The sequence below is a fragment of the Ranitomeya imitator genome, chromosome 2 (genome assembly GCF_032444005.1).
Source record: "Ranitomeya imitator isolate aRanImi1 chromosome 2, aRanImi1.pri, whole genome shotgun sequence".
Classification (NCBI taxonomy): domain Eukaryota; kingdom Metazoa; phylum Chordata; class Amphibia; order Anura; family Dendrobatidae; genus Ranitomeya; species Ranitomeya imitator.
Genome location: NC_091283.1, coordinates 344,515,590 through 344,538,251, shown reverse-complemented (window position 1 = coordinate 344,538,251; position 22,662 = coordinate 344,515,590). Strand labels below are relative to the sequence as shown.

The following is a 22,662-nucleotide window of genomic DNA, read 5'->3' as shown; positions in this document are numbered from 1 at the left end:
ATAAAGTTTTGTCTCATCTGACCATAGCACCTTCTCCCAGTCACTCGCAGAATCATCCAGGTGTTCATTGGCAAACTTCAGATGGGCCTGCACATGTGCCTTCTTGACCAGGGGGACCTTGCAGGCACTGCAGGATTTTAAACCTTTACGGTGTAATATGCTACCAACGGTTTTCTTGGTGACTGTGGTCCCAGCTGCCTTGAGTTCATTAACAAGTTCCCCCATGTAGTTTTAGGCTGATCTCTCACCTTCCTCATGATCAAGTGATCAAGGATACCCCACGAGGTGAGATTTTGCATGGTGGCCCAGATCGATGTCGATTGACAGACATTTGATATTTCTTCCATTTTCTTACTATTGCACCAACAGTTGTCTCCTTCTCACCCAGCATCTTACTTATGGTTTTGTAGACCATTCCAGCTTTGTGCAAGTCTGTGATTATGTCCTTGACATCCTTATAAAGCTTTTTGGTCTTGCCCCTGATGTAGAGGTTTGAGTCTGATAAATTGAGTCTGTGACTTCAAAGGGAAAATAAACTCCGAGCAAATGTGGCGCTAAGCACCTACGGATTTTTTGAATGCATCCACTTCCAGTGAAAAATGTTAATAAAAATTTATTTTCTCAAAATAAAAAAAATATATATATATTTGTAAAATATTTTTAAAATACAGTACAACGCGTTTCGGCTGCTATTATTACAGTGCAGCCTTCATCAGGTAGCAAAAGAACCCAAAACAAAACAAAAAGAACAGATGATGTTACAACCTCCAAGTTTTCTTATTTATGAGGGTTCCTAGAAGGGATAAGCAGGGCGGTATCGGGGATCAGGTTCTCCTTTCCTGACAAATAACTACATGGTAGCCTCAAAATAATCTCATTTTTCTTATATACATAAAAGAGCAATTTAGTACTTCTATTCTATCCAAAATGAGCTTTTAAATACATGGTGTTACATTGTTACGAATAAACATAGCATTATAGGTATAGGTATACACATAATTATAAATATGATTCACTCTAATACTTTATCAATTTTACTGCTATCGTCTCTACATGAATCAATTCATCCCATAAAAAAATACAGTTTTAGCATTTAGTGAACGTAGCAAAAAAGCCAAACAAAAAACAAGTGTGGGATTACACTTTTTTTGCAATTTCACTACACTTGGAATTTTTTTCCAGTTTTCTAGTACACGACATGCTAAAACCAATGATGGCATTCAAAAGTACAACTCGTCCCACAAAAAATAAGCCCTCACATGACCGTATTGATGGAAAAATAAAAATGTTAGGGCTCTGGGAAGGAGGGGAGTGAAAAACGAAAACGCAAAACCGAAAAAAGCTCCAGTCATGAAGGGTTTAATGCAGGTAACGAGTTGATTAGGAGCTTCTATCTGGTCTGTAGGAGCCAGAACTCTTAATGGTTGGTAGGGGATCAAATACGTATTTCTCACTGCAAAATGCAAATCAATTTATATAATTTATACAATGTGATTTTCTGGATTTTATTTTTGATATTCTATCTCTCAATGTTAAAATTAATCTACCCTTAAAATTATAGACTCTTCATGTCTTTGTCAATGGGCAAACTTACACAATCATCAAAGGATCAAATAATTATTTTGTTCACTGTATACTGTATATCAGTATAAATTTAAAACTATATCATTCTAACTAATAAAATCTTTTTATGCTTGGCAGATGACTGTCCCAGGAGCTCAGAAGGATGTCAGATTTCTTTAGATTATAAAGCAGATGATCGCGATAACCCACAAGATACACATGAAGAGCATACCATAAATTCAAATATAGCCCTCTACAGCAAAGATCTATCATCTTATTCTCTAAAACAGGTCCTTTCTTTTGATTCATCACAGAAAGTTAAGAAAAATAAGCATAAGAAAAAAGGTGTACTAAATCAAATTGATCACACAGGGGAGAAGCCATATTCATGTTCAGAATGTGGGAAATATTTTGACTGGAAATCAAAACTTATTAAACATGAGAAAACTCACACAGGGGAGAAGCCATTTTCTTGTAAAGATTGTGAGAAATGTTTTACAGAGAAATCAGATCTTTTTAGACATCAGAGAATCCACACAGGTGCAAAACCATTTTCATGTTCAGAATGTGGAAAATGTTTTAGGCAGAGATCAACTCTTGGTAAACATAAAAGAATTCATACAGGGGTAAAGCCATTTTCTTGTTCAGAATGTGGGACACTTTTTACTGCTAAGTCATCTCTTATTAAACATCAAAATATTCACACCGGAGCAAAGCCATATTCATGTTCAGAATGTGGGAAACACTATAATGATAAATCAAATCTTGTTAGACATCAGTGGGTTCACACAGGTGTGAAACCATTTTCATGTTCAGAATGTGGGACACTTTTTACCGACAAATCATCTCTTGTTATACATCAACATATTCACACCGGAGAGAAGCCATATTCGTGTTCTGAATGTGGAAAATCTTTTAATGATAAATCAAGTCTTAATAGACATCAAAGGGTTCACACAGGGGTGAAGCCATTTTCATGTTCAGAATGTGGGACACTCTTTACCGCTAGATCATCGCTTATCACACATCAGAATATTCACACTGGAGCAAAGCAATTTTCATGTTCCCATTGTGGAAAATTTTTCAACCGGAAATCAAATCTTATTAAACATCAAACAACTCACACAGGGGAGAAGCCATTTTCATGTTCAGAATGTGGAAAATGTTTTAGCCATAATTCAGATCTAACTAGACATGAAAGAATTCACAAGAGGTGAAACCATTTTCATGCTGAAAATGTGAAACATTTCTCCAGAAAATCATGTTTTAATCACCATAACGATCAAAAACCTCACAAATTGCAGAAGCCACTTTCATGTACTGTATATGGGACGTGTTTAAAGGGCCACTGTCACCCCCTCCAGTCGTTATAAACTAAAAGAGCCACCTTGTGCAGCAGTAATGCTGCATTCTAACAAGGTGGCTCTTTTAGTTTTTGGTGCATTTATTCCCAAAATAAAGCGTTTTATAACTTCTCCAAAATACCTGTCTTTATCCAGGGAGGCAGGTCTTAACCCCCCTGCTGGAAACGCCACACTGCCATCACTCAAATCTTCAGGGGCGCCGGGCACCGCCCCCTCCGTGCTATTTTCGCATGAAATCCGGCGCCTGCGCTGTGTAGTACTGTCTGGCGCAGGCGCAGTGAGCTCTGGCCGTCTGAAGTCACAGCCAGGCTTGCAGACTGCGCCTGTGCTGCCAGTGCGGCCGCCCACCTTGGGAATCCCAGCCCCGCAGTGTGTTATGCATTATGCACAGTGCGGGGCTGGGATGCATAATGCATAACACACTGCGGGGCTGGGATTCCCAAGGTGGGTGGCCGCACAGGCTCAGTCTGCAAGCCTGGCTGTGACGTCAGACGGCCAGAGCTCACTGCGCCTGCGCCAGACAGTACTACACAGCGCAGGTGCTGGATTTCATGCGAAAACAGTGCGGAGGGGCAGTGCCCGGCGCCCCTGAAGATTTGAGTGACGGCATTGTGGCGTTTCAAGCAGGGGGGTGAGGACCTGCCTCCCTGAATAAAGACCGGTATTTTGGAGAAGTTATAAAATGCTTTATTTTGGGAATAAATGCACCAAAAACTAAAAGGGCCACCTTGTTAGTGTGAAGAGCAGAACAAAAATGATTACCTCAATGAACAAAAATAAAAAAAAAAGAATTTGTGATAAATATTGACCTGTCCATTCAAGGCCATTTTAGCTATAGTATGAAATCCTGTTTTTCTTGTCTGTGGAATTGCCTTTGTACTGTTTGTTGTGAAACTGCCGCCCACGAAACTGTTTTCTTTTCTTTTCTTTCTTTCCTGTTTTGTCTCTTTGTTTAAACATGCAAAACTTTTATAACCACTAAACCGACTGAAACAACTATATAAAGAAGGGATAGCACTTTGAAGGCAGGCGTGCTTCAGAGACTTCCCAGTGATACACTATACAAGACGTGTCTTGTGTATTATTTCTGGTGATTCCCCACTTCCAAAGGCTGCTCCGACTGAGTGTGTTCCCGACATTTCCTGGCGCCCGAACAGGGACCCGAGGTCTGTGTATTCCTTCAAGAACACCGGCAGAATACGAACAAAAAGAGAATCTGGGATAATGGACGGCAGATGAACAAAAACCTGGCCAGGTAAGAGACACTGTTAGATCTCTTATATCTGCCCTGCACTGTCCGTAAGATTTTCTGTGTCGTGTTCTTTAGCGGGTAGTTCTAGTAGAGGAGGATACCTATAGCTCGGGTTCTTGAACTATTTAGGAATTGATCACCTCACGGAGTACGGCATTGAATGAGAGTGAATGTGAATAGAAGGTGTGTGGAAGTTGGGAATAGCCCTATAAGCCGACCAGGGGGTTGAAACAGAAGAAGTGACGGTCCCACTGGGCAACGTGGTTGCGTCCTTTCGGGGAGACCTCCGCGCCTATGTTCAATCTCTGATCCTGTCTGACAAAAACCTGGTGACGGATAAGTGTATGATAGTATGAGCCCAGGACAGATAAATTAGCCTGGGACAAGAATACGTTGTATGTGATAGTATAAGCCCAGGACAGATAAATTAGCCTGGGACAAGATACGGTGTATGTTCTTTTTCTTTTTCTGTCTGGTTGCATTTGTGTTGTTTGCTATAGGTGTAGGAATCAGGATTTTCTTACATCAACACAGTTTAAACATCCTAGCTCCTTAGGAAGAAGGTAACGAGGTATTCTCATACCCAAACGCCACCTAGGGCAAGAAAAAGACATCCTAGCTCCTTAGGAAGAAGGTAACGAGGTATTCTCATACCCAAACGCCACCTAGGGCAAGAAAGCTCAGGATAAGAAAATGGGGAATAAGCAAACAAAGTCGGAACCAGAAGAATTAGATATCTATACTATCATAAAGGAGAGAAGTGGTGAAGATGCCACTAAGGGGCTGAAAAAGATTTTTAGTAAGTTTGGAGTTACTAGGGCAGAAGCTTTTAGTAGAAAACTATGGGAAGGAATTCAGGAAAGGAAAAAAGGCATAATCAGAGACAAGAAATGGATAGATCAGATCCAAGCATTGATTGATGTCTCTAGGGTAGCAGAAAATGAGGGATGGACATATAATCAACAGAGTAAAAAGTGGTGTATTAGACCCACAGGCTGTGGAGAAAAACAAAATGTGGAATCTAAAAATACCCCACCCCCATACCTTAACCCACATGCCCCATCTTTTCTCCAAACACCACCTCAAAGTTTAGCCGGACCAGGAGGATGGGTATGTCCGCACTGTGGACAACAAAATCCAGACTGGAGAAATGATTGCCTAGCCTGTGGTACACCTAGACATGGCGCTGTACTTGCCCCTGTTAGGGTAGTACCAAGACCCTTTAGGGAACCTGGTGCTGACGGAGTAATGGGAACTAGATATCACCAAACTCGACAATATTTCCCTTGGTCCCCCGCTGAAGGCATGTCTCTCTTGCATAACGCACCAGATCCCACCCAGTGTCCAGTTAGATTTGCACAATATATACAGCAAATTATGCAGACTCACGCTGGAGTTTGGGCAGATGGAGAAGAATTATGTAGAATGAAAATGACTCCTGGACTCTTCCAGGAGCTATTAGCAAATCTACAGGTACATAGGCCCCAAGCAGGAGATGGTGCCTTACAAACGATAGAATCAGGTACACAATTTGTAGATCACTTAATGGTTTTCATGAGGGAGAGACAGAGGCAGAGAGGAACAACGGGAGTGGTGGCTCAGAAATCTGGACAATCAGTAGACGAATATTATCTAAGTGTAGAAAATAATTTCAGAGATGAAGGCATGGATCTAACCGCTCCAGGAATGATGAGGTTAGTTACAAAAACCTTTATAGATGGATTGTCTCCAAAAGTGAAGGAAAAGCTTAAGGCCGCAACCCCTGATTGGAGAACCTTGGAAGACCCACACCTGGCTAGACAGAAAGCTGTAGGGATAGAAATGGACTTAAGAGAAAATTCTAAGCCAGTAAGAATTGCACAGGCTAATACTGGCTCTGCTAATCAAAAGTTTACTTGTCATTACTGTAAGAAGCCAGGACATTTCCAAAGGGAATGTAGGAAGAGAAAAGCAGATATAGATAGATTCAGGAACCTTTGTACCCAAAAATAGGATAAATAACCCAGTGCCTGATCAAACAGACAGCTCAGAATGACTGAAAGTTATGCAGGTCTCTCTTCCTTCTAGAAGACCAATAATACAAGTTGAAGTTGAGGGTAAAAATGTACCTTTTCTGATAGATACGGGAGCAACATCCTCCATTTTAAATCAGGACTTTTTACCATATCCTGACAATATATCCTCAAAGGTTACATATGCAGAAGGGTATGATGGTAAAATTCAGGCGTTGCCCTTTACAAAACCTTTAAATGTGAGCTTTGGCCCTAAAACTTTTGTATCCAAATTTTTATTTGCTAAAGGTGCACCTACCTGCTTGTTGGGTACTGATGTCTTAAGTAAAATGCATGCAAACATCCATTTTAGAGAAGATGGCACAGTTATGCTGACCATCCCTGAAGATGCAGAAACTCTGGAACCATATGTTAGAATACAGGCAATGGAGGATTTTCCCGAAATTTACACTCAACAAGCAAAAATTGACTTGTCTCGGGTTCCTGACAGCCTATGGGCAAAAGGAGACACTGATGTAGGATTTTTATCAGTAGCTCCTATACTGTTAGAAACTGCCCCGGGAACCATATTACCTCAGCTTAGGCAATACCCCATCAGCGCCCAGCAAGAACAGGCGATTTCTCAACAAATTCAGGATTATGTGTTACAAGGTGTTTTGGTAGAAATCAGGTCACCCGCCAATACACCCTTATATCCTGTTAAAAAGAAAGTGTCCTCCAAAGAAACTATGGTGAAATATCGCATGGTGCACGACTTACGGGAAATCAATAAGGTTTTGGCACCGGTCACCCCTGTGGTACCGAATCCTCATACCTTACTGTCTCAAATTCCCAGCACTGCTGCATATTTTACGGTAATTGACTTATCAAACGCATTTTTTTCTGTGCCACTACATAAGAACTGTTGGCATTTGTTTGCCTTTACATTCAAGGGTAAACAATTAGCATGGACAAGATTGCCACAAGGTATGGTACACTCACCAACTTTGTACTCTGAAGCAATGCAGACCGTGCTAAAAAATTTCATCCCAGAACCAGGAGTAGTCATTCTACAGTATGTAGATGACTTACTTATTTGTTGCCCTGATGAGCAGACGGCAGTTACCTCAACTGTTAATTTCTTAATTTTCCTAGCGCAAGAAGGCTGTAAAGTAAATAGACAGAAACTCCAGGCTTGTCAACAAACAGTCGTGTTTTTAGGTCACTGCATATCACAGGGCATCAGACACCTCACACCTCAACGTACGGAAGCCATACGTAACATGCTTGAACCCAGGAATCACAAACAGCTGCGTGCTTTCCTAGGTATTGTTTCACACTGTAGACAGTGGATCATACATGCAAGTCAACTCATGCAGCCTTTATATGACTGTATTGCCAACACACCATATTCACTCAGTGAAGAGGCTAAACAGTCATTTTCCTCTTTGAAAACAGCACTGGTATCAGCTCCGGCTTTGGGACTCCCAGACTACACTAAACCTTTTCAATTGATGGCAGCTGAGATATCCTCACATGCTACAGGGGTGCTCACACAAAAACATGGAAACAAACAGAGACCTGTGGCATACATATCAGCTCATCTGGACCCTGTAGCTAGAGCCGCACCTTCTTGTGTAAGAGTAGTAGCCGCAATTTCACTGTTATTAGATAAAGCTTCTGAGATTGTTCTTGATCACCCACTTCTAGTTCAGACCACTCATGATGTACATGGCATTCTTAACCAGGTCCAACCTAAACATATTTCAATGGCCAGACACCTCCGTCTCCAATGTTCCCTACTACTGCCGCCCAACATTTCCTTTGCCAGGATTCAGACTCTTAATCTCGCGTCTTTGCTCCCTTTAGAGTCTGAGGGGGGTACCATACCTGAGGAAACTGCACTCTCCAACTCCTTTGACCCATCAAAGTCAATGCATGATTGTGTACAATTAATGGAACAAGAGACTCAGTGCTTATGTAATGTACGTGACAAGCCACTCTGTAATGCTACATTTGAACTTTTCATAGATGGCAGTAGATATGCAGATATGAATGGACAATTTCATACAGGTTATGCGGTAGTAACTCAGCATGAAGTGCTGAAAGCAGAACCTCTCCCTGCTAATCAGTCTGCACAAGAAGCAGAACTTACGGCATTAGTTGAAGCTCTAAAAATAGCCAAAGATCAGACAGCAAACATATACACTGATTCTAGATATGCACATGGCATTATTTTCGATTTTGGCGTAATATGGAGAGCCAGAGGTTATATGACTGCTTCAGGCCAACCTGTTAAACATGCCTCCCTCATTAGACAGATTCTGGAGGCAGCACAAGAAACTAAAGAAATAGCGGTGATAAAGGTAGCTGCACATGTGAGACTCGACACCGAGGAAGCCAGGGGTAACGATAAAGCCGATAAGGCAGCAAAACAGGCAGCACGTAAACCCTTACATCATGCCCACACACTAGATAGCTCTGAAGATGATGAGGAAAGATTGAAGGAAGCTCAGAAACAGGTAGACGACGAAGAACGAGGGCAGTGGCAGAAAAAAGGGGCAGAAGATCAGCAAGGATTATGGAAAAAAGGAACTTTGTTGTGTTTACCCAGAGCCTGGTACCCCGCAGTGGCAAGTGCCCTCCACCTACCCACGCATGTGTCGGCAAATGGTATGACGCTCAAGGTAAAAGAAAGGTGGTTGGCTCCAGGCTTTGGTAATTTTGCTCGGAACATGTGTGCTGCATGCGCTATATGCCTGGCACACAATCCAGGTCAGGCCATTAAAACCCCAACCAAGCATCATGTAAGACCACTGTATCCCTTTCAAAGACTCCAGATCGACTACATCCAACTTCCTAGGTACAATGGATACGAATATGTGCTTGTGTGTGTGGACATGTTCTCAGGGTGGCCAGAGGCTTATCCAGTTCGTAAAGCCTCAGCAAAAACTACTGCCATTAAAATAGCACATGAACTGATACCCCGTTACGGCATGCCTGAGGTGATCGAGTCAGATAGGGGTACCCATTTTACTGGGGAAATATTCCAGAATGTTATGAAAATGTTGGGAGTAGAAAACCAGTTTCACACTCCATATCATCCACAGAGTTCAGGTAAAGTGGAAAGATTAAATGGGACAATAAAATTAAAAATCCAGAAGGCCATGGCAGAAACAGGAAAGCCTTGGACCGAGTGTCTACCACTTGCCCTGTATTCCATCCGAAACACCCCAAGGGGGAAGGCTAAGCTGTCACCACATGAGATTCTTTTTGGTAGAGCGGCAAATTTGGGTTGTTATTTTCCACAACAACTGATGTTGAATACTGAGACTTTAACTGCTTATGTACAAGAATTACAAAAACGTTTAACTAAAGTGCATTCGCAAGTTTTTGCTTCCCTTCCAGATCCAGAAAATCTCGAAGGAGGCCACAAGTTGGAACCTGGTGATCAAGTCTACGTGAAAAGACATACCAGAAAGACTCTGGAACCGAGATTTGACGGACCTTTCCAAGTCCTGTTAACAACTCCAACAGCAGTCAAGCTTGAAGGAAAGGCATCATGGATACATGCAAGCCATTGCAAAAAAGCAGTATAAGACTCATGATATTGATGTTAATAATGTTAACCTCAACGGAGGCATGGGAAAGACTGAATTCTCTAGCCCCTTTGAACAATAGATTCGTACAACATCATAGAAAATTAGTGCATGACTTGTTAAATAATACGCAACCCCTGGCAGATTGTTGGCTCTGTACCCATTCACCAGTATCAGCCACAAGTATACCTTTTCTAGCAGTTCCCGTGTCAGCTGAAGAAATATTTGCTTGGCCCAATTGTTCAGACAACCTGGCCAACAACCAACCTGGCAATACTAGACTATGGAATACTACAATCGCCATACCAATTGTGGGATGGGTAGAATTTCCTTGGTGGCAGGGCAATCTTACAGGAAAGAATGACTAAAATGATCGACAAGGTTTTGAATGGAATATGTCAAAGGGGGATTGTGAAGAGCAGAACAAAAATGATTACCTCAATGAACAAAAATAAAAAAAAAAGAATTTGTGATAAATATTGACCTGTCCATTCAAGGACATTTTAGCTATAGTATGAAATCGTGTTTTTCTTGTCTGTGGAATTGCCTTTGTACTGTTTGTTGTGAAACTGCCGCCCACGAAACTGTTTTCTTTTCTTTCTTTCCTGTTTTGTCTCTTTGTTTAAACATGCAAAACTTGTATAACCACTAAACCGACTGAAACAACTATATAAAGAAGGGATAGCACTTTGAAGGCAGGCGTGCTTCAGAGACTTCCCAGTGATACACTATACAAGACGTGTCTTGTGTATTATTTCTGGTGATTCCCCACTTCCAAAGGCTGCTCCGACTGAGTGTGTTCCCGACATTAGAATGCAGCATTACTGCTGCACAAGGTGGCTCTTTTAGTTTAGAACGGCTGGAGGGGGTGACAGTGGCCCTTTAAATCAAAACCATCAAGCCAGCGATGATTGCACATAAGAAATCCCACGCAGGAAAAAAAGTGTTCTGAATTTTTATGCACAAATCACATCTATTTAAACATCAAAGGGCACAGAAGCTGAGTTGCTTTTTATCCTTGTTTTCCTAACAAACAATACAATGAAAAATCCAACTGTAGACTGTAAGTACGCAAGAATAGGTCCCTCTCCTCTCTGTTCCAGTCTGTCTTTGTTAGTTTATTCATTGCAATTTTAAATTTGTATTTTGTATGTAAAACCCTTTTTTACATGTACAGCACCATGGAATCAGTGGTGCTCTAAAATAATAATAATAATAATAATCGTCAAAATAATCTCCTGTGACTGAAGAAATAAGAAAGGCAATTTAGAACACTATGGCCCAGAGTCATCAAGAGCAGCATAAAGCACAGGTCTTGAAAAGTGAATGGGTGGATGGGCTGAGGCTTGATTAGTAGAGTGTGAGGTGCCTTATTCATTAAGCACTTTGCATGATAAGTAATGAGGTGAGACGTGAAGATTTGCGGCGAACGGAACTCCAATTCTCCTTGTGACTTTGATGACCTTACATAGTTATTAAGGTTGAAGGAAGACTATAAGTCCATCTAGTTCAACCCATAGCCTAACCTAACATGCCCTAACATGTTGATCCAGAAGATGGCAAAAAAAAACCCATGTGGCAATGAGTAAGCTCCACCTTGGGGAAAAAATTCCTTCCCGACTCCACATACAGCAATCAGACTAGTTCCCTGGATCAACACCCTATCAAGGAATCTAGTATATATAACCTGTAACATTATACTTTTCAAGAAAGGCATCCAGTCCCCTCTTAAATTTAAGTAATGAATCACTCATTACAACATCATACGGCAGAGAGTTCCATAGTCTCACTGCTCTTACAGTAAAGAATCCACGTCTGATATTATGCTTAAACCTTCTTTCCTCCAGACGTAGAGGATGCCCCCTTGTCCCTGGCTCAGGTCTATGATTAAAAAGATCATCAGAAAGGTCTTTGTACTGTCCCCTCATATATTTATACATTAAATTAAGATCACCCCTTAGTCTTCGTTTTTCCAAACTAAATAGCCCCAAGTGTAATAACCTATCGTGGTATTGCAGACCCCCCAGTCCTCTAATAACCTTGGTCGCTCTTCTCTGCACCCGCTCTAGTTCAGCTATGTCTTTCTTATACACCGGAGACCAGAACTGTGCACAGTATTCTAAGTGTGGTCGAACTAGTGACTTGTATAGAGGTAAAATTATGTTCTCCTTATGAGCATCTATGCCTCTTTTAATGCATCCCATTATTTTATTTGCCTTTGTAGCAGCTGCCTGACCATGAATCCCCACACCCTGTCCAACTCCCAGCTGGGTAAAATTGTCATGAAAACTTTCAAAAATGTTATGACAAAGTTTTTTAAGTCAGAATTCTTGTGTAAAGGCAGAGATGTATGAAGGCTTAATTTTCTTATTGAACAACTACAGTGCTGTTGGTCAATTGAAAAGGTTAATAAAACTGATTATTTAAGAAAAAGTGTGGGTCTGTCTTTCTATGAATATCTATGTTTACAGAATTATGAACCTAAATGAAAAACATAATTTTAATATCTTATTTGTTTGTAAATGTGAGAATAATAACCAAACATCTAAAAATTGTACAAATACACATTACTGACATTTAAATAATATATATATATATCTATATATATATAATTGTCTATGGGGTACTTTCGTCTTTCTGTCGGTAACTTCCGTCACGGAAATCCCGTGTCGCTGATTGGTCTCGCCAGCTGCCTGTCATGGCTGCCGCGACCAATCAGCGATGGGCACAGTCCGATTAGTCACTCCCCTACTCCCCTGCAGTCAGTGCCCGGCGCCCGCTCCGTAATCCCCTCCAGCCACCGCTCACACAGGGTTAATGGCAGCGCTAACGGACCGCAGGTACCGCACTCCATTAACACTGCTATTAACCCTGTGTGACCAAATTTTTACTATTGATGCTCCCTACGCAGCATCAATAGTAAAAAGATCTAATGTTAAAAATAATAAAAAATCATTATATACTCACCTTCCGCTGCCTTTCTCGCTCCTCGCGACGCTCTGGTGACCGCTCCATGCGAGAGGCAGGTTCCGGTGCTATGGATGGTATGCGAGAAGAACCTGCCATGACGTCACGGTCATGTGACCGCGACGTCATCACAGGTCCTGCGCTCATATCAACCCTGGGACCGGAAGCTGGCGCTTACATGGAGCGGTCACCGGAGCGTCGCGAGGAGCAGGAAAGGCGGCGGAAGGTGAGTATATAATGATTTTGATAATGATAATGACTTCAACGGGCCTTTGGAAGGTGAGTATATGTTTATTTTTTATTTTAAGTCTGTATACTACGTAGTTCTGTGCTGTATACTCCGTCGCTGTGCAATATACTACGTGGCTGGGCAATATACTACGTGGCTCTGTGCTGTATACTCCGTCGCTGTGCAATATACTACGTGGCTCTGTGCTGTATACTCCGTCGCTGTGCAATATACTACGTGGCTGGGCAATATACTACGTGGTTGGGCAATATACTATGTGGCTGGCCAATATACTACGTGGACATGCATATTCAAGAATACCCCATGCGTTAGAATCGGGCCACCATCTAGTGTATATGTATATATATATATATATATACACATATATATGTATATATATATATATATATATATATATATATACACACTGTACAATATAGTAATATAGAATCCTTCTTCATTAGTCATAAGCTTTCCATCTGTAGAGTTCAGTTGTTGATCCCACCACGGACTCATCCATCTCATCTGTCAAGAGGTGCTTTCATTTCCTCAGTCCATAAAACCTTTGAAAAATCTGTCTTAAGATATTTCTTGGCTCAGTCTTGACATTCTCCTCACATTGGCTATGTCTGTGAGCACTGAACATATTGTACTTCAGTAAAAAAGTATTTTGGGGGCAAAAGAAAAGTCAAAGACACTATAGGATTTTTTGCAGGATGAAAAGGGTGAAATTGTCAAATATGATGTTGAGAAATATATTCACAATGATTGCTCTCACAATTAAACACTCATTCCTCCCAACCGGGAGGTGAAGTACCCACTAGCAATATATTACTCACAAACAGTGTGACCAGAAAAATAAATTGATCCACACTATGGTACTAGATAAAAAGATAACAATTTATTAAAGTCATATATAAAAAACATGTAAAATACAAAGCTACAAGTCAAGAAAGGTGCAAAAAATCCACAAAGAAAGGGACACAAATGTCATAGGCATATTCAAAAACCCAAATCTGCACTATCACCTACATTAATGATGACCATCTACAAAAACCAATCTAGATAAGTAAAAAAGGAGCTAAGGAAGCCCTGCTGTGAGGAGGAATATGTACGTGATTCCAACAAAAAATGGCCTAAAGATAATAATAATAATAATAATCTTTATTTTTATATAGCGCTAACATATTCTGCAGCGCTTTACACACATTATCATTGCTGTCCCCATTGGGGCTCACAAACTAAATTCCCTGTCAGTATGTCTTTGGAATGTGGGAGGAAACCGGAGTGCCCGGAGGAAACCCACGCAAACACGGAGAGAACATACAAACTCTTTGCAGATGTTGTCCTTAGTGGGGCTTGAACCCAGGACTCCAGCGCTGCAAGGCTGCAGTGCTAACCACTGCGCCACCGTGCTGCCCTAAAGATAGTAATACTCCTAAGCACAAGTGGCTATGATGGAAACAACAGCCTGTAGATGTAGGTATACACTAATTACCTTGTGGTGTGTGCAGGGTGAATGCCCCGACGTCCCTCTGCCCCGACGCGCGTTTCGCGTTCGCTTCTTCTGGAGGCAGAGGGACGTCGGGTCATTCACCCTGCACACACCACAAGGTAATTAGTGTATACCTACATCTACAGGCTGTTATTTCCATCATAGCCACTTGTGCTTAGGAGTATTACTATCTTTAGGCCATTTTTTGTTGGAATCACGTACATATTCCTCCTCACAGCAGGGCTTCCTTAGCTCCTTTTTTACTTATCTAGATTGGTTTTTGTAGATGGTCATCATTAATGTAGGTGATAGGCATATTCAAAAACCCAAACCTGCACTATGACATTTGTGTCCCTTTCTTTGTGGATTTTTTGCACCTTTCTTGACTTGTAGCTTTGTATTTTACATGTTTTTTTATATATGACTTTAATAAATTGTTATCTTTTTATCTAGCACCATAGTGTGGATCAATTTATTTTTCTGGTCACACTGTTTGTGAGTAAAATGATGTTGAGAAAGCCAATCTTTTAAATTCATGTTTTCCATCTGTGATGTGTAAGAAAGCAATCACTTGAGCTTCATGGTGCCATCGAAGAAATAAAAGAATCCAGACTATCTATAAACAGAGAGATGGTGAAGGAACACTCCTGGTCCAGATGAATTATATCATACGGTACTGAAAGAGTTAGCAGAGGAAATTGAAGAACCACTATTCCACTATTCATTACATAGTGGAATGGATTGAGAACAATAAAACATAAAATTATCAATGTAAATCAAAATGAAATCCTGTGAAGGTCTGAATTTGGAATGATAAGCAAAATCAAAGTGGAAAATCAAATTACAGGCTGATCCAACTTCAGTGGAAATGCCTCAAGGCAAGGAAATGATGCTCAGTAGTGTCTCCACGTGCCTGTATGACCTCCCTAGAACGCCTGGACATGCTCCTGATGAGGTGTTGGATGTTCTCCTGAGGGACATCCTCCAAGACCTGGATTAAAGCATCAGTCAACTCCTGGACAGTCTGTGGTGCAATGGAATGTTGGTGAATGGTCCCAGATGTGCTTGATTAGATTCAGGTCTGAGGATCGGGCAGGGCCGTCCATAGTATCAATGCCTTCATCATGCAGGAACTGCTGACACACTTCAGCCACATGAGGAATAGCATTGTCATGAATCAGAAGGAACCAAGGGCCGGCTGCACCTGCATATGGGTCTGAGGATCTCATCCCGGTACCTAATGGTAGTCAGGTTACCACTGGCTAGCAGATGGAGGTCTGTTCGGCCCTCCAAAGAAATGCCTCCCCACACCATTACTGACCCACTGCCAAACTGGTCATGCTGTAGGATGTTGCAGGCAGCAGAATGTTCTCCATGGCATCTCCAGACTATGTCGCATGTTCTCAGTGTGAACCTTCTCTCATCCATGAAAAGCACAGGGTGCCAATGTCAAATCTGCCAATGTTGGTGTTCTATGGCAAATGCCAATCACCCTGCATGGTTTTATGCTGAATGAAAAATAACCTTTAACCATGCCAAAGGAGTTGAAAAGAAAAGTCTTGAGTGAGGAAAATAAGGGCTCAATTCTGGCTTTACTAGCAGAGGGACACAGTGAGCGTCATGTTGCTTCCATCCTTAAAATTTCTAAGATGGCAGTCCATTACAATAAGGTCAAGCAGCTGATATTGGGGACAACAAAATTACAGACCGGCAGAGGGTAAAAAAAACTCTCCACTGACTGGGATGACCGTCATCTTATTTGAGTGTCACTCAGCAATGCAGGATGACATCAAGTGACCTACAAAAGGAATGGCAAATGGCAGCTGGGGTGAAGTGCAGTTCGTAACAAGTTCCTAGAAGCAGGACTTAAGTCATGTAAAGCTAGAAAAAAGCCTTTCATCAATGAGAAGCAAAGGAGAGTCAGGCTGAAGTTTGCCAAAGACCATAAGGTTAAGACCATAGAGGACTGGAGTAAGGTAATCTTCTCTGACGAGTCTAATTTTCAGGTTTGCCCAGCACCTGGTCGTCTAATGGTTAGACGGAGACCTAGAGAGGCATACAAGCCACAGTGTCTTGCACTCACTGTGAAATTTGGTGGAGGATGGGTGATGATCTCGGGATGCTTCAGCAAGGCTGGAATTGGGCAGGTTAATCTTTGTGAAGTTGTATGAATCAAGCCGCATACAAGGATATCCTGGAAAAACAGTTGATTCCTTCTGCTCAGGCAATGTTCCCCAACTCTGAGGACTGTTTTTTCCAACAGGACAATGCGCTATGCCACACAGCTAGGTCAGTCAATATGTGGATGAAGGACCACCACATCAAATCCTTGTCATGGCCAGCGCAATCTCCGGACCTGAACCCCATTGAAAACCTCTTGAATGTAATCAAGAGGAAGATGGATAGTCACAAGCCATCAAACAAAGAACTGCTTAAATTTATGTACTAGGAGTCGCATAAGGTCACCCAAAAGCAGTGTCATGGTCAGGACATGGTTAATGTCCTGTGCTCTCAGGGTTAATGTTGCTAGCCTCTTTTCCAAAATAGGAGGGGTATTTATACTCGCTCCTAACCTGGTTTCTCTGTCAGCTATAGATTCTGTTTCTGTCTGTATGCGTGACTTCTGGAGTGTGTGTCCAGCTTGCATAGTGTTATCTTGCTTTCCGTGCTACTCTGTTCATGTTCCTGACTTACTGAACTCTGGCTTTGCTTCGGACTATCCCCTGTCTCTCCGTTTTAGTACCTCGTAATCTCCTGGCTACGACCTCTGCTTGTTTGATTATTCTTTAGTGCTTGTCCCTTCTCTGGTTTCCCTGGCATCTGGCTCCACCCCTTTACCTCCTCCCACTCTGTCACATGGTCTAAGGACCTGTTCATTAACTGTACACTCTGTTTCATGTCAAAGGTCCCGTGGTTGAGGTTAGTAACTTGGCGTCTTGCTCAGCTGCTGTGTGCAGCTTCCCCTGCAGCATTGATACCCGGGCGCCGTGACATTATAGCTGAAACCTTAGCTCGCTTGTTTATTCAACATATAGTTCGGTTGCATGGGGTCCCTGTGAATGTGGTATCTGACAGAGATGTGCAATTTGTGGCCAGGTTTTGGAGAGCTTTTTGTAAGAAGTTGGGGGTTACGTTGTCATTCTCATCTGCTTATCACCCAGAATCTAACAGACAGACTGAATGCACCAACCAGTCGTTGGAACAAATTTTGAGATGCCTGGCCTCTTCCAGACAGGAGGACTGGTGTGAGGTTTTACCCATGGCTGAATTTGCGTTCAATTGTCGTATTAATCAGTCTACTGGCAAATCTCCCATATAGGTCAATTATGGGTTTGTTCTGCAGTTTGGAGAATTTTCCCGCATGGATTCTGGTTGCTCTGGTGCCGAGGGTTTGGTGCAGCAGTTAATAACCCTTTGGAGGGAGGTTCAGGCTAACATCTCCAAAGCCCAAAAGAGGCTAGCAACATTAACCCTGAGAGCACAGGACATTAACTATGTACTGACCATGACAGCAGTGTGAAAGACTGGTGGAAAGCAAGCCAAGACGCATGAAAGTTGTGATTAAAAATCATGGTTATTCCATAAAATATTGATTTCTGAACTCTTGCTGAGTTAAAACATTAGTATTGTTTTTTTCTAAATGATCATGAACTTGTTGTTTTCTTAGCATTATTTGAGGTCTGCAAGCAATGCATTTTTTGTTATTTTGACCATTTCTCATTTTCTGAAAACAAACACAAAATGTATTGCTTGGAACTTTGGAGACATGTTGTCAGTAGTTTATAGAATAAAAGAGCAATTTACATTTTACTCAAAAATATACATATAAAGAGAAAAATCAGACAAACTGAACATTTTGCAGTGGTCTCTTAATTTTTGCCAGAGCTGTATATATGAGGGTTGTTACAAAATGAAAAGTGAGTGTACCCCTCACATTTTCATAAATATTTTATTATGATTGTGAGCTTGCGACAGGACCCTCACACCTTTTGGTATCTGTTATAGGTGTTTTTCTGTAATGTCTTAATCGTTGGCACTATAGACATAAAATATTGTCTTTTCATGGGACAACACTGAAGACACGACACTTTGATACAGTGTAGAGTGATTAGTGTGCAGCTTGTATAAGTGTAAATTTGGTGTGACCTCTAAATAGCTCAACACACAGCTATTAACCCCTTCATGACCGGAGATTTTTTCATCTTTGCGTTTTCATTTTTTGCTCCCTTTCTTCCCAGGGCCATAACTTTTTTATTTTTCTGTAAATATGGCCATATGAGGACTTATTTTTTGCGGGACGAGTTGTACTTTTGAATGACACCATTGGTTTTACATGTCGTGTAACAGAAAACGGGAAAAAAATTCCAGGTGCGGTAAAATTGCAAAAAAAATGCAATTCCACACTTGTTTTTTTTTTTTTGTTAGGTTCACTAAATGCTAAAACTGACCTGCCATTATGATTCACAAGGTCACTACGAGTTCATAGACATTAAACATGTCTAGGTTCTTTTTTATCTAAGTGGTGAAAAAAAAATCCAAAGTTTGCTAAAAAAAAAAAAAAAAAAATTGCGCCATTTTCCGATACCTGTAGCGTCTCATTTTTCGTGATCTCGGGTTCGTTGATGGCTTATTTTTTGTGCGCTGAGCTGACATTTTTAATGATACCACATTTGTGCAGATACGTTCTTTTGCTCGCCCGTTATTGCATTTTAAGGCAATGTCGCGGCAACTAATACAACATAATTCTAGTGTTTCAATTTTTTTCTCGCTACGCCGTCTAGCGATCATGTTAATCCTTTTTTTTATTGATAGATCGGGCAATTCTGAACCCGGCGATTCCAAATGTGTAGGTTTGATTTTTTTTTAATTGTTTTATTTTGAATGGGGCGAGAGGGGGATGTTTAGAACTTTTATGTTTTTTATTTTTTTCGTATGTTTAAACAGATTTTTTTACTTTTGGCATGCTAGAAGCTACCACAACTTGATCGGCTCTGCTACATATTGGCGATGCTCTGATTGCCTCTATGTACCAGAAGTACTGCATCACTATGAGCGCCGACCACAGCAATCCGGCAACAACAAGGAGACTTCTAGTTGTCATGCCGACGCACCGATGATCCCCGATCACGTGACAGGGGTCAGCGATGCATGTATTTACGGCCCGATGGCTGGAAGCGCATTTTAAATGCCGCTGTCAGAGTTTGACATGAGCATTTAACTAGTTAATAGGCGCAGGCGATCTCGAGTCCACCCGCACCTATTGCGGGCACATGTCAGCTGTTCAAGACAGCTGACATATCCCAGCTTTGAGCCGGGGCCCACCTCAAAGCGGGGGATACAGACGTCGGAAGTACTATCCCATCTGAAGTCAGAAAGGGGTTAATGTCTAAACCGCTGGCAACAAAAGTGTGTACACCCTTAAGTGAAAATGGCCAAATTGTGCCCACAATGTCAACATATTGCATGACCACCATTATTTTCCCCCTCACACACTTGACACCATCTGAATCAAATAAACTTATCTTGGGCTCATCAGACCACAGGGTATGGTTCCAGTAATTCATGTCCTTAGTCTGCTTATCTTCAGCAAAGTGTTTGCGGGTAGGGATCAGCGAACCCAAATGGAAAAGTTCTGGGTTTGTACCGAACCCCGAACATGGACTTTTTACTGTATGCTAATCTTGTTGAAAGTCAGCAGAGCGTAGCCAATCAACATGCTTTTTAGACTGTGGGCACTTCCGAAACCATCACAGCCACTGCTAGACCCAAAAATAACTTTTCTGTACTAGTGTGTGTTTTTTAGTAATCTGTGAAATAAATAATTCACATCAACCCTCTTGTTGCCAATTGCAGGCCAAACAAGTCATTTTACTGTACCGCTGTGTCTGTACGAGCAGTATTTCTAAAATGTTTGTATAGTTTGCAGCCGTGTTTTTGGGATTAGTGTGTCTAAAATAAAATTCTATTCTGTAGCCATCTCTTTCCCATTTTTTTTTTTGTTAGGGAGTTATAAGGGATAAAAGTTGACCAGCAATTTCTCATTTTTACAACACCATTTTTTTTTTTTTAGGGACTACATCACATTTGAAGTCACTTTGAGGGGTCTATATGATAGAAAATACCCAAGTGTGACACCATTCTAAAAACTGCACCCCTCAAGGTGCTCAAAACCACATTCAAGAAGTTTATTAACCCTTCAGGTGTTTCACAGGAATTTTTGGAATATTTAAATAAAAATGAACATTTAACTTTTTTTTCCACAAACTTTTTTACTTCAGCTCCAATTTGTTTTATTTTACCAAGGGTAACAGGAGAACATGGACCCCAAAAGTTGTTGTACAATTTGTCCTGAGTACGCCGATACCCCATATGTGGGAGTAAACCACTGTTTGGGCGCATGGCAGAGCTCGGAAGGGAAGGAGCACCATTTGACATTTCAATGCAAAACTGACTGGAATTGAGATGGGACGCCATGTCGCGTTTGGAGAGCCCCTGATGTGCCTAATCATTGAAACCCCCCACAAGTGACACCATTTTGGAAAGTAGACCCCCTAAGGAACTTATCTATATGTGTGGTGAGCACATTGACCCACCAAGTGCTTCACAGAAGTTTATAATGTAGAGCCGTAAAAATAAAAAATCATATTTTTTCACAAAAATTATCTTTTCGCCCCCACCCAATTTTTTATTTTCCCAAGGGTACCAGAAGAAACTGGGGCGGAAGACCACCGTTTGGGCGCATGGCAGAGCTCGGAAGGGAAGGAGCACAGTTTGGAATGCAGACTTAGATGGATTGGTCTGCAGGCGTCACGTTGCATTTGCAGAGCCCCTGATGTACCTAAACAGTAGAAACCCCCCACAAGTGACCCCATATTGGAAACTAGACCCCCCCAAGGAACTTATCTAGATGTGTTGTGAGAACTTTGAACCCCCAAGTGTTTCACTACAGTTTATAATGCAGAGCCGTGAAAATAAAAAAATCTTTTTTTTTTCCACGAAAAAATTATTTTTTAGCCCCCAGTTTTGTATTTTCCCAAGGGTAACAGGAGAAATGGGACCCCAAAAGTTGTTGTCCAATTTGTCCTGAGTATGCTGATACCCCACATGTTGGGGTAAACCCTTGTTTGGGCGTACGGGAGAGCTCGGAAGGGAAGGAGCACTGTTTTACTTTTTCAACGCAGAATTGGCTGGAATTGAGATCGGACGCCATGTTGCCTAACGCAAACACACCCCAACCCTAATCCCAACCATAACCCTAACCACACCCCTAACCCTATTCCCAACCCTAATCTCAACCGTAAATGTAATCCAAACCCTAACTTTAGCCCCAACCCTAACTTTAGCCCCACCCTAACCCTAACTTTAGCCCCAACCCCAACTATAGCCTCAATCCTAACCCTAACCTTAGCCCTAACCCTAACTATAGCCTCAATCCTAACCCTAACTTTAGCCCCAACCCTAACCCTAACTTTAGCCCTAACCCTAACTTTAGCCCCAACCCTAACCCTAACTTTAGCCCCAACCCTAACCCAACCCTAACTGTAGCCCTAACCCTAACTTTAGCCTCAAACCTAACCCTTAGTTTAGCCCCAACCCTAACGGGAAAGTGGAAATAAATACATTTTTTAAAATTTTATTATTTTTCCCTAACTAAGGGGGTGATGAAGGGGGGTTTGATTTGCTTTTAGGGTATGTGCACACGTCAGGATTTTTTCCTGACAAAATCCGGAGATTTCTGCCAGAAATCCGCATGCTTTTTTTGCGTGGACTTTGCGCGTTTTGATGCGTTTTTTTGCGCGGATTTTTTTGCGGATTTTTTGCGTTTTTTTTCCAGACACTCCAATTTGATGGGAAGTCCGCAAAAATAATGAACATGCTCGTTTTTTTTTTGCGGAATGCGTTTTTTTTGCGGAAAAAGTGCAAACATATGCACAAAAAATGCGGAATGCATTCTAAATGATAGGCTGTATAATGTTTGCGTTTTTTTAGCGATTTTATAGCGTTTATATCGGGAAATTCCGCAAAAAAAACGCTAAAAATCCGGACGTGTGCACATACCCTTACAGCGTTTTTTTAGCGGATTTTTATGATTGGCAGCCGTCACGCACTAAAAGACGCTTTTTATTGCAAGAAATAGCTTTTGCGTCTCCACATTTTGAGAGCTATAATTTTTCCATATTTTGGTCCACAGAGTCATTTGAG

At 41.5% G+C, this 22,662-nt stretch overlaps 2 protein-coding genes across 3 annotated transcripts in view; both read left to right on the top strand.

Moving 5' to 3' along the window:
* LOC138666522 (zinc finger protein 585A-like) overlaps positions 1–3,011 on the top strand; it is an 84,393-nt gene extending 81,382 nt beyond the window's left edge. Inside the window, exon 16 of the mRNA XM_069754737.1 lies at positions 1,702–3,011. Within this exon, the coding sequence (XP_069610838.1) occupies positions 1,702–2,780 (1,079 nt within the window). The 3' untranslated portion in view covers positions 2,781–3,011. The remainder of the gene's footprint in view (positions 1–1,701) is intronic.
* Positions 1–22,662, top strand: part of LOC138663705 (oocyte zinc finger protein XlCOF22-like) — a 469,510-nt gene that overhangs the window by 249,041 nt on the left and 197,807 nt on the right. The gene's annotated exons all lie outside the window — the stretch shown is intronic.